We start from the raw sequence: 14,065 nt of genomic DNA, 5'->3' as shown, positions 1-14,065 counted from the left end.
TGAAAGCACAAATGCAAATGTCACCCCCACATTAAAGCAGCATAGTCAGATGTCCCATCTACATAAGTTAAGCTTTAGCAGGTTAAGTAGGAACATCAGGTGAGGAACAGTCATTGCTGAGGAGCTAAACAGTTTGAAGCTACTCTGCTCACCTCTGTTGTCTCTTTAATTTCCAAGAGAAAGGTGTGAAGATCATCTGACTCAGTTCGCAACATCTTCATTTCCTCTGGAGTACCAACTTGGAAACAGGCTTTGGAAGTCCGGGCCTTCAGTTCCTCCATCTCCTTTTGAAAATGGGCAATCTACAAATCAAGCGGAAGAAAGTGCAACCACTGAAACATAGCAGGGTCTGGAACAAATGTCGCAGCTCTTGGATAATGTTTCTACTGCACCATAAACACCTGTCACTTTGCAGCCAAAGCAGGAAATTCTTCTTGAACATTAACAGGAAAGACTATGCAATTTTTCCAGCACAGTGACTGAAATTAAAGATGACTGAACAGGACACACAAACAGCAATTACAAACCAAGCTGATTATTGGGAAAATCTCCATTCTGAGTCGTAAACTACTGAAAGACACCATCAGAATATAGGTGAACTGAAAATAAGTGTCTGTGTACCTATACAGTTGTCTTACAGCTTCTAAATGAAGAAAACTGCTTGAAAATCTCACCTCCTCTCTGATTCCTGCTATGACAGGGTCTGAATCCTTCCACTGGTGCGCCTGTTTCTCTAAAGCCATGCTGGGGAGTGCCGATTTGCCCTGAAAACCAAAACCAAAACCAATATTAGGGATATATCCTTAGCGACAGGGAGCTTAGAATATTGAAAAAGACCAGCTGTTAGAAACGCCAGAGAGACAACTGTCATAAGCATAAATACTAGTTCCACAGTAAACTAAGACCAGCGCGTGCACGTTTGAAGTAGGACTGCAAACTACCTGGAGATATGTGGCTAAAGCTTCATGAAAGCACAGGAAATCCTTGTGTGCTGCTCTGTATTACTGCTTTCATTTTAATATCCAGCAAACCTGGTGTCTCTTTTAATACACACTCAAGGTATCTCTTGACTGCTTATTAACTAGGAAAGCTGTGAATCCTCATTTCTATAACAAGGGGAAGAATTAGTTCCTACAACTCTGATTATGGCAACATACATCAAAACATAGCTCTCTCAAGACATGCAAAGAACATAGTTTTTGTCCCGCAGATTGGCTACTATTTTAATGTCAAAAGCTAGCTAATTCTTTGACCTAAGGATAGTCATTCAGTCCAATGAATTCTAAGGAATACATGGGCCATATAAAACATTCACCCTCTAAAGAACCCACTCAAGTTCCCATTACCTGAGTAGAGCTTGGCTTTGCTGCAGATGGGGTGATTTTGGCTGTCTTCTGTAGTAAAGAAGCTGATGGCATATTTTGAGCAGGACGTGCCACTGGAATTTAAAAAGAGGAACCATGATTTATCAACTTATACAAAGCTTGAGAAAACAGGTTGTGTTCAGACGTAACCATAATCGCTGCTGGCAAATCCAAAAGCAACAGTGGTGTGGGCCCCAGTGCAAGAACACACCTTCCTTAGGTGCTGTTTGACTCCCACCCAACTTCTCTGCTAATGGTAACAACTGGCACTCTCCAATATCTGGCTGTATCACTCCTGAAGGACCTCACGATCCCCAGTCACACGATCATTTGGAAGTGGAATATTATTCTGCTAACAAATGAGTGCTATCTGATTTAAACTCATTTGTCACCATTTTGAACTCTTATCACTCCAGATGCAAGATAAGGCACTGATTTGTGTGACTGCACAGAAACATTCATCATCAGAGCTGTATCACAGAGCACTGAAAATGCCAGAACTTCTGGATGAACTTAAGAAGCTGAATATGTTCATTTCACATATTTTGTTCTGGGGAACAAAACGCACAAATAGTACTGAAACTGAAAAGTTTTTCCAAGCCCATCACATCGTTACGGTGTGCAAATCAGTAGGTCTGCTGCATCAGTAAGAGCAGCAGGAAAAACAAGAAAGAAAGAAGCCAAATGAAGCTCACTATGTCCTAGAACTTTTAGAACATTGGGAATAATGCATTATTCCCAACAATATGCATCAGACTCCTACCCGCCGCAGGCACAGGGGTCGAAGCCTTCAGTGGTGTGGTAGGAGAGGCTGCCAGGGGCGTGGACTGGCTCAGAGGACCTCCAGAAGCAGTTTTGGAAGTGGTTGAGAATGAAAACATTGTGGAAGTGCATTGACCAGTGCTGCTAGTGGGAGAAGAGGTGTCTACAGCAGTAAACCTGCAACAGAAAGCAGAACATCTTTCAGCTTTGAACTGGTCCTGGCTGTTTCCCTCCATCCCAAACAAAGCACTAAGCTCTAATGAATTATCACCCTCTGTGATCACTGAGATCAGCCACAACTCAAGCTCAAGATACAAAATTACAAGTGTAGCTTCTGCAGATAGCAGGAAGGAGCCATTCAGGATCATTTCTGAATATGTGAAACCACAGAGTGCTACCACAGACTCACCCAGTGAGCAAAACCAAATGCCAGGCAAAAAGTACTACCCTGCTTCAAAATGCACCTCATCATTTTGCACCAAAGCATCAACTATAGCAAATCTGAGCTGCTTTTCAGTGTCATCCTTGCAGCAAGGCTTAAACAGAAATTCTGCAAGAAAATATGAATTCCTATTAATCTGCAAACGTGGCTCCTCAAGGCAGCCAATTTAAATATTCAGCCAATACGCAAGTGTATCATTTGCTTTATATGCAAAATGTAAAATTTTAAAAGCCATAAGAGCTACCATCAGATCCTGGTGTGGTAAAGATTTTTCTAATTAAAAAAATAATCATTTGAACCATCAGAAATTTCTTATGATGCATTTAAATGAAAATTGCTCTCTGTAGAAAGCAGCTCCAATTAACATAGCTCCGTGTTGTAAACCATTATTTCTAAAAAACAGAGAGCAAGTCTCAGGAGTTAGAGGGAAGAGTGGGTATATGAAATCTGAGAACGCTCATCACTCAAATCCATTTTGCATAGTTTCAAATTAATATTAGTTTTCTTTCAGTTGGCACAAACAAGCTTTGAAGATTTCAGATCCTGTGTTCAGTGACCAAGCACCCATTTAAGAACAAAACCAAAAGGCTCCTTCTCCACTGAAGAAGGGAGTGGAAAAGAAATCCATCAGCTATGGATACAGCTTCCTCTCACCTCTGCGCTTACTCTTTAGGTTGGGGGTAAGGAACCTTCAACAAACAAAGAAACTTGTGCTATCACCACCACACCAAACCAGTCCTAGACATAAAAGATTTCAAATCCCAGTGTTCCCCCAGAGAGTGTTTAACCATGATTTGCATCAAACCAAAGCATGCAATTAGTTTGATACCTATGAAGCAAAGACATAAAAAACTAAGTCTCTGGCAATTTGGCAAATTATCAGACTAATTTTTGCCATCGTCCCTTGACTAATATTTTGCCCATGAACATAACCTGTAGCATGGGAAGCACTGAGGGTTTTCACAGCCAAGACGGCTATGTCTTAGATAAAGAGAGGCTTCCTCAGTGCTTTCTTGGGAGCATGGGGAACAGCCATCAGGGCAAAAAGCCAGAAACCGTCTTCGGAACTACCATACACTTCCCACGCCCAGAGCAATTTAACAAGTACCCAGCCACTGCATTAACTACTGTATCTATTTACTTCTCATTGAGGTTCACTTTGACTGAAGAAGCCGAAGAGGCAAGAGACGACTTCTGTGCAACAGGTGTTGTGGAGAGTGGTGGCCCAGGTGAGCTATCTGCAGCTGGTTTAAAGTTCATGGATGCAAACGAAAAGGAGGTGGCAGTAGCTGTAGTGGTGCCTCCAGAAGGAGCAGGAGTCACGGATGCCTTAGGAGAAGCCGAGGAGAAAGAGAACGTTGCTGCTCCAGTCAGACTGGGAGCCAGGGATTGCTTGGAGGCATCAGTGGCAAAGGGGTAAGGTGGAGGATCACTGCCTGTAGAGCTGGGTATCTTCACAGTTGAAGGCACAAAGGAGAAAGCAGCTGCTCCACCCCCTGCAGGAGGCTGGCTTGAGGCAGGCGCAGCAGGAGCAACACCTGGTCCTGCATCAGGCTTTGAAGAAGTTGGAGGAGTGGTTGGAGTTGTGGCAGTACTTCCTGCAGAAAGACAAATGGGGAAAGAGGAGATTCATTTGGCTGCATTGACTCATGGCAGCAGGTTTTGCAAGGCCAAATGCTATCTGACAGGGACAGTTCAGCACTATCTCGCACACTGGACAGACGGTACGATGAGGAAGAGAGATAGCAGAGCCAGGCTTCCAGTCCCCAAACCCAGTAAGCGATAGAGAAACCACACAGAGTCCAAGCCACGATCAATACTACAGTCTAGATTAATGTTGTCTGGAATTTCCTGTGAAAAGGCTTCACCCTTCTCCATTGATTTTGATGAGGTTCCTGCCATCTCAAATAAAACTGGCTGTCAGCACGCAAGTCTGCCAGTGCTGCAGAGAGGCAGGCTGCCAAACAGAAGCATTCTGTTTGGGGAAATAGAAGCAAATTTGGGCTTAGGGAAGAAAAAAGTGGGTTTCCAATTTTTATTGCATACATGCAGACAAGCAGAACAATCAGCTTACCTGCCTACCCCAGCACAGGAAACTGCCTACCTCACACCTCATATGGCAACACATACATACCTCAGATAAAACTACTACTCTTCACTTGCTAACACAATTTTCACAGTGCTGCAGAAAGTTATTGCTTAAATAAGCTTTTGCTGCAGCCAAACACCTTAGTTCATATCATGGCCTCCTGTGGCAAAACATACGGAGGAAAACCACCACCTCTCTGCAGCATGCAGACTGTGCTCTGGGTCTGCACCATGCCTGATCCTTGTCCCCAGGCAGAGCCTGCAGTCACTGCTGCAGTTCCAGTCGCACACTGCAAACTTGGGCAAAGGGCCTCCTAGAATTGCTTTGGCTCTGTTCCCTAAAGGCAGCAGAGTCTAAGCACACAGTCTGCAAAGTGCTTGAGATCCTGCATAATGAACGGGGCCAGATAATTTCATGCTGATGCGCAATAGACAGAGAACAATCCTGGGAGCACAAAACACTCAAGAACTGCTCCCCATTATCATTATAAAGAAAAAAAAAATTATTTTCTGTGACCACATACATGTCTGAATACCAAACTTACAGATGAATATGACAAAGATCCACAAATGCAAGTGTTTCCCAAATCCACTGGAGTACCTACCTGCTGATTTTGGAACTCTCTCCCCTACTAACAGCAACGGCTCTGGGGTCACGATAAGCGATCTGACCCCTGGGTTTTGGTTGATCATGTAAAACGGGCAGAGCACACCATCCGTAGAGAGCAAGATCAGAACCGGAGCTGGAGCAAGGGTCTTCTCGTCACCTGTCAGAAACCACACATGTAAGTCCTGCAGCCAAAGTTTCCCACTCTGTTCCTACTGGCATTGGCACCTGCATGTGACTTGCAATTCTTTTTTTTTTTTCCTTCTTTATTCCCTCCCATTTCTGACTTCATGTTTCATAAATTCATAGATGAAGGGTTATTTTGACAATCAAATGTCATCTCCTGAATGACAAAGCCCAACTTTCACCTGTGAATTCCTGTGAAAAGTTTTCTCATGTTTTGAAGGAGTCCTTTTTCTTCACCTATACGCTGCTCCCTCTTTCAATCCTCTATGCCTTTCAGCAATCACCACATTCCATTGGGTCCTGTCACATCATTAACATTCATATACATAAAGTACAAAAGAGAATTGCTAGATAGGAAGCTTTTTAACTTTAAAGAAAGCCAACATCAACCAAACATCCTGATGATCTGAACCTCTGATATAAAATATTTTGAGTTTTGTGCAGCTGCAGCTTTGAGGCTAGAGTCTGCTTCAGTTCAAATATTCTCAGCACAGTTAAAGGCCCCAAACCACTCCCTATATCCCTAAAAAAAATTTCTATAATGGTTTAACCATGCTTAATTGAACAAAAAAAAACCAGCAAATCTAGGATGCAGGAAAAATCTGCTATAATCACAGCGCTTTGTTTGTTGGGCAGTGCAGTGGATGGCCATGTTTCTCTACCTATTGGTTCTTCAGGAAAAGCATGCTAGGTGAGGGCAGTTCCCACATGGGAAAAAGCTCCAGGACAAATGAGGTTTCTGTGCAATCCAAATTTGCTGTGAACTGCAAAGCCAATTAACGTGCAGCCAAAACCAAGCTGATCGCACTTCCTGAGAACACTGACAATGCGTTAGCAAAAAAGCTTCTCCAAAAACCTTTCTAAAAACTCCAAGGCAGCACAACCTGAGCGTAAAAAAGCTGTTCTGACAGATTCCTTAATCCAATAACTGTATAGATTAACAGAAAATGCTTCAAATTCAATTTTGCATTCAAGTACAAAGTTTGACCTCAATTCTCTTATGTAGGTTTTCATTCAGGTAAAGTTCTCAGTTAATCGGCACCCTCCTGTGCTCTTCAGCAACCCCTGACTGCAGTACCTTCCACTCTGCCTGAAGGCATCTCTATTTCAATCTGTCTCCAGGTTTCAAGGGAGAGTTTTCAGAATTCACTAAGGTACAACACAATAGCTCAGATGTATCTTCAGCTCCTGCATCTGACAAGGTGCTTTGAAGAGCCTTCAGGCAGCGTGGAAGGTACAGCAATAATGCAACTGGCTAGATGTACAGCACAGCAGGGTTCAGTCAGTGCAGGCCCTGTGCTTTAATGCAGAATTAAAACCTACGCATTCACCTTAGTGATCTTTGCTTTTCCTGGTTTTTAAACTAACCCACATTTCCTTTAGATCAGCGCAAATGTACTTCATACAAAACAGTTCTGCAAAACGACATAAGCTACAAGAATAAAGAAAACCTCACAGGCAGTCTGAAGTCCCCGGTGTTAGAATATGACTCCTTTAAACTCACTATTATCCTGGCTCTGTGAAACATAGACATAACCAGGGTGCTTTCCATGCGACGTCTGTTAGTGTAGTATCCCAGGCTGCTGAAAGCTTTGAGGAAGAACTGTATTTAACACTTTGCCATTTGAATCCTTACACAGAAGTAAGCCTGCATGTGCTGTGGGCTTGGTATAAAAAGGCAGGATGATCCTCTGTGTTGGTCTCCCTTTCAGAATGATCTCTTAGAACTCTGAGAATCAGCCTGCTCCTCAAAAACATCTCATAGATTGCTTTTATTGGACTATTCCACAAGAAAGACTAACAAGACTTACTGATAGGGATAGGCATGTTACTGGTGTAGTCTACAGCAACGCCAACGGGCAGAGTGTCATCGCTTTTATCTGTCACAGGAAGTTCTGCTCTGCTGGAGTCCTCCAAAACCCACGATTCCCAGTTCTGCAAAAAGTAAGATTATTATTTAGGCTAACTGCTTTCCTGTGATCAGTCTTCATCAGAACTCTAGCCTACTACAGTTGAAAGATAAGACTACAAAAAAGCTAGAGAGCATCTACTTAAATCTGTCATATCAACAAATGCCAGAAGGATCAGGATCCTTCACAGATTTGTGTGTGACTTCTCACACATCCTTGCGTGCCAGAGTTAAGGTCAGACAGTTTTAATGTTTAACTTCAATTGATGACCTCACATGAATCACTTTATTATAGTGAGCTTGACCAAATTTTGAGACTTCCACCTGAATCATGAAAAACAGACTTCTGGTACTTGGTCCACAACATACTGTGTCTCTGTTTATCCTTTCTCTTTTGTGTCACTCTTGTTCATCTAAGATTTATGTTTATCTTAAAACTCTACACAACAGATGTAAAAAGAGCGGGTTTTTGTTTTGTTTTGGGGTGTTTTTTAAAAATACACCATGTCATTGTATTCCAGGTGTTATATTGGTTATACTTGCTTAGATACTCAAGAAAGAGGTGACGCATATGCACAAATGCAACAGGAACAAAAATACTACCTGATCCCCTTGCCTGGCAAGAATGCTGACTTCTGTGGAAGCTGCTGAAGCTGCCAGAACTAGATCCCTGTAAGCATGGACACAAATAGGTTAAAACAAACATGACAATCCACAGCAAGATCCCCAGCTCCACAATTCATTATCATCTATACGAACTGGTAACTAGGAATACAGTTATAACAATATGAAACCGATTTTTCCTCCCAAGATGAGGGAAACGTGATTTGCTACATCACTGCAGAACATATTTTTTTCCTGTAGAACTAGTCACCAGGGGCTGAAACCCTTTGCCAACTAATGATTTGACAGCCACTACATCAACATAGGTAATGACAGTCCAAGCCAGGTAGTTGGACAGTTAGGAGCAGCTTCTTCACACAGATATACAATTAAGTGAGATAAAAGGTCAGGCATTACCCAACCTATGACTTACAATCTCAAGGGAAATTGTTATGACATATTTTAAAGAATATGTATTGTCACCAGACAAATGAGTATGTTGGCATGGAGATAAAGCATGCAGGAGAAATTAGCTGGATTTACACAAAGCATTTTCAAAATGACAATTTCATTTCTATTATATAGTTTAAAAAAGGGAGGAGCACAATATAGCGGGAAGCACTGAGCACTCAGACATGCACAACAAGGGAAAGACTTGATTCCTACTACTTACCATTCCTCAACATAGTTGAGGAAGTAATGATGCTGTCTTTCTGTGCAGCTCCCATAGCAAGGCTCCATGAAATTCACAAACTTCTCTGGTCGCTTCTCTTCCTTTTTCTGTAAGACCAACATTGACAATTTACCTTCCAATGCAGAAATCAAGCAAACTCCCATAAATATGGCTGCATCAGGGTACAGTAATAATTGCCACATACTTCAAGAGAGAACAGGCATCATTAGATCACTTGAAAAACAAAGAACATAGCAAACAAACCAAAACCCTCCTCCAAAAGATAAAGGGACAAGAAAGACGATACCAGGCAGTTTAGATAGCACAACCCCCCTTGGCAATTAATAACCTAATACTAAATGAGAGCATATGAGGCCTAAAAATCTCCCTAACCTAAACCAAAAAACATCAAGTAAGGTTTTCTTGCCACGTGTTTACTTCAGAGGCTGAAAGTCTTCATGTCATAATTCGATTTCGGCAAAGAACAGGTTACTGATGGGTTTTCGAGTGAATACGACCTCCTCCACTCAATCTCCCCCAACCCCAAAACTATGATTTACAGTAGTACCAAACTCGAATTCTACATAATGCCAATGTGAATAATAAAAGCAACATGCCATTGTAATAAAAAAGTCAAAACCAAGCAACAAATATTTCTGTCGTCATGACTTGCTGGCACTTACAGGCAATATGGCTATGACCACTTCTGGAGGTGTTTCCAGCGTCCCATCAGCTGCTGCATAGACAATAGTAAAGACGTATGTGCCAATCCACAGTACATCCAAAACTGAAAGAGAAGGAAACAACTACCTCAGCCAGAAACACTTCAGTATTATACCTCCTTGCATCTTGATTTTAACTGCACAGCACACAAAAGCAAACGACAAACAAACAAATAAGGAATCACTAACTTCTACACTACCAAGATAAAGAATTTCAATGATGTCTACAGAATATCAATCTTATCAGGGGGAAACCTATTTGATCCCTGAAATTTCAAAGACAAACCAAAAGAATGCACTGATTTGCCCGATGATATCACAGGCAACAGAACACCAGCATTTCCAAACATGGATGACGTTTTGGTATATCCAAATGAAGTGTTTCTGCTTTTCTAAACTTACTGCTTTGACATTTTATTGGAGAGCCAAAATGACAAAATGAAACTCACACAGAATATGACAATAGGATTTATATGCAGAAATCTTCATGCTAAAGGGAGACTACTTGTGACAGTACTGTCTATCACATCGGTGAGCAAAAACTAGTCTTTAAAATTCATATGTGAAATATTCTACAAATTGATAAGCACCCTGGCCAACTGGTAATTTTTCTACACAACCCAGAAGTAAAGCAGGTAAATATTTTTTTCCACGTAATTAAAAAGAAAACCAAAATACACTGTAATATGTAACCAGTGTAGTAAACAGCTGCTATAACTAAAAACATGAGGAGGAATGAGTAAAAATATTTTAAGAGTAAACAAGTTAAAAAGAAACAAAAAGATGTACCTTTAACGGGATTGTCAGAGTCATAAAATGGAGGACAAGGGATTACTTTCTTCTCCTGCAGACTCTGCAAATAAAACTATTCTTAAATACAAAGAAAAAGACACCAAACAAAGCCAATTGCAAGTTTTGCAGAAAGCCCAGAGAAGTGTTTTAGAGCAACTCACCCACCTTTTAATACACATCATGTGCCACTCTGAAATCAGGACATTTAAGCAGCAGGTGCAAACTTAAACTGAACCCAGCATTGGTCTAAGACACCTTAATGTTACCGAAGCACTTGTGCAGCTTCAAATGGCTCACACCATGTGCCACTTGACCAAATTCTGTAGCTTGTGATGCAAAGAAAATAAAGCATATTGCAAACTAGTGAGCAGACATAAGGCCTTACTAGCAACAATACTTACAGGCAGATACTGCACCACAGTGCCATTTTGCCTCCCTACAGCCAGTTGTTTTCCCTTCGGGCTCCAACATACTGAGCAAAAAAGGAGAATTTCATTAGCGCTAAGGAACTGGACAGTTACAAAGCCCCACAAAAGCAGGACCAATAAATCAAAACCACAATTTTTTGCCCCTGCGAAGAGACATGAATCTGAATCAAACAAACAGGGAGTCATCCAGTGACAGACAAAGCAAGACTGCACAGATCAAAAACCAACAGATGATGACTCTCTTATTTGCCTGCTTCCCTGGAAATGACAGTCAAGCCTGAGACAGCACAAACCACAGGTGAGCACATTTGACTAATTCACAAGATGCAGCTCCTCCAGGAGCAAGTACTAGGAAACTAGTAAAGAGCTAGTAAAGTACTAGGTAACTAGGAAAAAGCAGTTACATGGAAACACATTTTCCAAGTCTTAGGGATTTAAAGTCCTTAATTTTTGTGACGAATCTTTTTAAAGAAACCTCCTCGCCAGACAAATAGCCTGTCTTTTTACACCTATGAATCTGCTTCTGATCTTCAGTGTCCGACATTCTGTACACTATCCAAGGCTCCCACTCACCAGATGTAACAGCTACAGAGGAAGGCAGCGTGGCATACACTTTCACAGAGTCCGTGACCTGCAGGACAGAGATGCTGCCATCGGACAGGCAGATGGCCACCATGGTGGGACTAGTGGGGTTCCACTTCAGGTCATTGACCATTGCTCCACTTCCCGAGTCCTTCGCCAGTTTGTGATAAGCAAATGCACGTTTCTGCTGTTTTGCCTTTTAGGAAAGAGAAATGCAGGAGACAGTTGAAGCTGAGCACAAACCCAAGTTCTTCCAAAGTCATAATCCAAAGGTGTTTTGACCTTCCTGTAAATTAATGACTGATAAAAATAAGAAGCAAATTTTGAGTTCACTGAACAAATCCTTTACAAGACACCTCCCACAGAGAGACACAAAATCCACCCAAAGAATGCCTCTCCTCCTGTTGTAACTTGAAAAAAAAAATTAAAAAAAACACTTTGCGTATGTTTTACCTGATTTAAGAATGTGCGGACATCAAAAAAGCCAATGAAGGAACCAATCTCACTGGACACCATACAGACAGACAGCGTGAGATTATCACAGCTTAGAGCCAGGTGCTGCACGGGAAACTTCATGGGAACCAAGGTACTCTGAACATTCTCCACTTAAAACACAAAAGAAAAGGAAGATAGAATGAAGAAGAAAAAAATTAAATATCAAGAACTGTTCTTGTAAAACAATACGATTAGAACGAGTTTATGTAAAAAAATCACCAGTCCTATTAACAGCAGCTGTTAAAGCTGACATAGAAAAACTGAGTGACAGCAAACTCCTTCATCTCTATCAATACAGTCTCAAGACCTGCAAAATTCCTAAGAAAATAAAATTCCACTTTCCGTCCTCAGTAACCTGTAGGAAAAATAAGTGGACAGATTTTTGGTTTTACTTATGAGTGCATATGAATACCTCGGGTACAGTTACTGAGGCCAACAGGAGACTGAAAACCATTTTGCACGCAGGTGGTAGAACAGCGACTGCCTTCTCCCTTGCAGGACAGTCATTTAGTCAAGAGTGGATAACTCACTGCGAGAACGCTGCCCCTCCACTCACACACATCCCTGATGCATGCACAGGTTCACAGCTCAAAGACTGGCTACCAAGACAGTGTGTGGCTGCAAGGAGAGGGGTACATTCCCAGGCAGGAAAAGTCAACCTCACTGTATCACAGCGAACACACATGAGCAAACCTGAATGACATTTGAACAGAAGCTAGCACAGAGCATCCTGGTGATGTGTTCCCAACAACTGTACTTCATTTCAGCTACAGGTACAGCAAATATTGTTCCTGCCTTCTCACACAACAAAACATGGTAATTTCGAACGCATGAAAGAGCATGCCAAGGACTGTATCAGAAGCCAAGAGCTCTGTATCCTAAAAACCCACATAAACTGTCTCTGCAAAGACCTTGAGACATAAGTGTGCCTTACCAATTTTATTGGGATCTTCTCCCAGCTGGTTTTGCATGAGAAGATTTCTAGTGTGAAAGATCTGCAGGCTGGTTCCTCCACCAGCAAAGACCAGCCCATATTTGTTAGACACTGCCAGGAGACTGGAGCGCTCTTTGGGAAGATCATCTGGAGCATCAAAGATGCGGACCTTCTTCAGTGCTCTGAACTGAAAATCCTGTTGTAAAAGAGTTGGGAAGTAGCTGTACATATGGTGGCAAAAAGGAATAGTTTACTTCAGTTTGTCTAAGACAGTAGGTTGAAAAGTCTCTCCATGAGAGCTGCAAAACACCTGCCAAAGCAGAATTCACACCCATGCTGCCACTGGCCATCCCATCACATTTTCTATCTCATCTAAGAGAGACTGAGATCATACCACATTTTTTCCATGGGCTGAATCTCTCTTCTACCCAGTGCCTATGTTCATAAAACCTGTAGAATGTGAATCTGTCTGGGACATCTAACCTTCTCAGAAACATACCAAAACTAGCCAATGGACACAGAATGCAAAAGAAAGAAAAGGGAACAAAGCAGACATACAACATGATTGAACAAATCTTGTTGCCACAAAGCTACAAAGCACACATCTGCTTGGATGCATCTTTGTTTGCTACCGTAATTTATGACACACAGAACAGATATGGTTATTCCTTCCACCCAGCCCCAGCAATTACTTTGTATAATCAGACTTATATTTTCCCTTTGTTTCTCTCATAACTTACATTGTCCTTTTGTAAAAGGAGGAAGAGAAAAATAGCGTGAGATAAAAACTGCAAAAAACACAAACTGAAATAACAGCAGCTGCACTATCACCATGCAAAACCTGAGACTCCCCTTAGGAATGAGTCTCTCTTCCCAACGTGCCAATTGTTGAACAAAGCACTGGATCTAATGCCAGTAACTCAAATCAAGCATCTGAGTTTTATTTCCAAATTACTGCCAAAGCACCGAGTAAGTACATTCCTGCAACCTGAGGAGGCTGCGGGAACTCAGAAGTCTCTGCAAAACAAATAGCGCAACTCCCTTGTTTTTGAAGGTGCCTGAGCAGAAAGCAACTGCACAAAGATGCATGTGGGCTTTGGAAATCCATCCGCTGATGTGCCTGCTTATATAGCCTCACAGTAACACTCCAGGAGACACAGCGATGGGCTACGCTTGCACCACACAAGACTCCAGTTCACACTGTCCCATAGCAGACAACCACGCATGCTGTTTCCAAAAGCAGAAGGCATGCTGACAGAAAGACTTACAAACACATCACTCCACTCCCAAAATAAGGTTCCTCCATCTCCACATTCTGCCTCTCCTCCCCAGGCGTTACCAAGACCCCCCTCCATCACAGGCCACATCAGCCCCTCGCTCTCCCACTCCACAGGCTTGTACCAGACTCTGCTGACGAGCCCCCAGGTGCTTCACAAACCGCTCAACAGGTCTCCGTCACGACCCGAGCCAACGCCACC

The 14,065-nt window shown here is 42.1% G+C and overlaps 1 protein-coding gene across 1 annotated transcript in view; it reads right to left on the bottom strand.

Annotated features, from left to right (window-relative positions):
• The window catches only part of NUP214 (nucleoporin 214kDa), a 43,714-nt gene extending 30,898 nt beyond the window's left edge, over nucleotides 1-12,816 (bottom strand). Inside the window, exons 1-15 of the mRNA XM_009892306.1 lie at nucleotides 12,588-12,816; nucleotides 11,612-11,763; nucleotides 11,150-11,354; nucleotides 10,550-10,620; nucleotides 10,146-10,209; nucleotides 9,318-9,421; nucleotides 8,635-8,741; nucleotides 7,962-8,028; nucleotides 7,261-7,384; nucleotides 5,262-5,423; nucleotides 3,710-4,166; nucleotides 2,128-2,303; nucleotides 1,347-1,438; nucleotides 675-764; nucleotides 153-302 (exon numbers count right to left, since the gene is read on the bottom strand). Of these exons, the coding sequence (XP_009890608.1) occupies nucleotides 153-302; nucleotides 675-764; nucleotides 1,347-1,438; nucleotides 2,128-2,303; nucleotides 3,710-4,166; nucleotides 5,262-5,423; nucleotides 7,261-7,384; nucleotides 7,962-8,028; nucleotides 8,635-8,741; nucleotides 9,318-9,421; nucleotides 10,146-10,209; nucleotides 10,550-10,620; nucleotides 11,150-11,354; nucleotides 11,612-11,763; nucleotides 12,588-12,816 (2,250 nt within the window). The remainder of the gene's footprint in view (nucleotides 1-152; nucleotides 303-674; nucleotides 765-1,346; nucleotides 1,439-2,127; nucleotides 2,304-3,709; nucleotides 4,167-5,261; nucleotides 5,424-7,260; nucleotides 7,385-7,961; nucleotides 8,029-8,634; nucleotides 8,742-9,317; nucleotides 9,422-10,145; nucleotides 10,210-10,549; nucleotides 10,621-11,149; nucleotides 11,355-11,611; nucleotides 11,764-12,587) is intronic.
• Between the last annotated feature and the right edge of the window lie 1,249 nt (nucleotides 12,817-14,065).

Source organism: Charadrius vociferus, unplaced genomic scaffold (genome assembly GCF_000708025.1).
Source record: "Charadrius vociferus isolate BGI_N301 unplaced genomic scaffold, ASM70802v2 scaffold549, whole genome shotgun sequence".
NCBI lineage: Eukaryota > Metazoa > Chordata > Aves > Charadriiformes > Charadriidae > Charadrius > Charadrius vociferus.
This window is presented reverse-complemented; position numbering and strand designations above follow the sequence as displayed.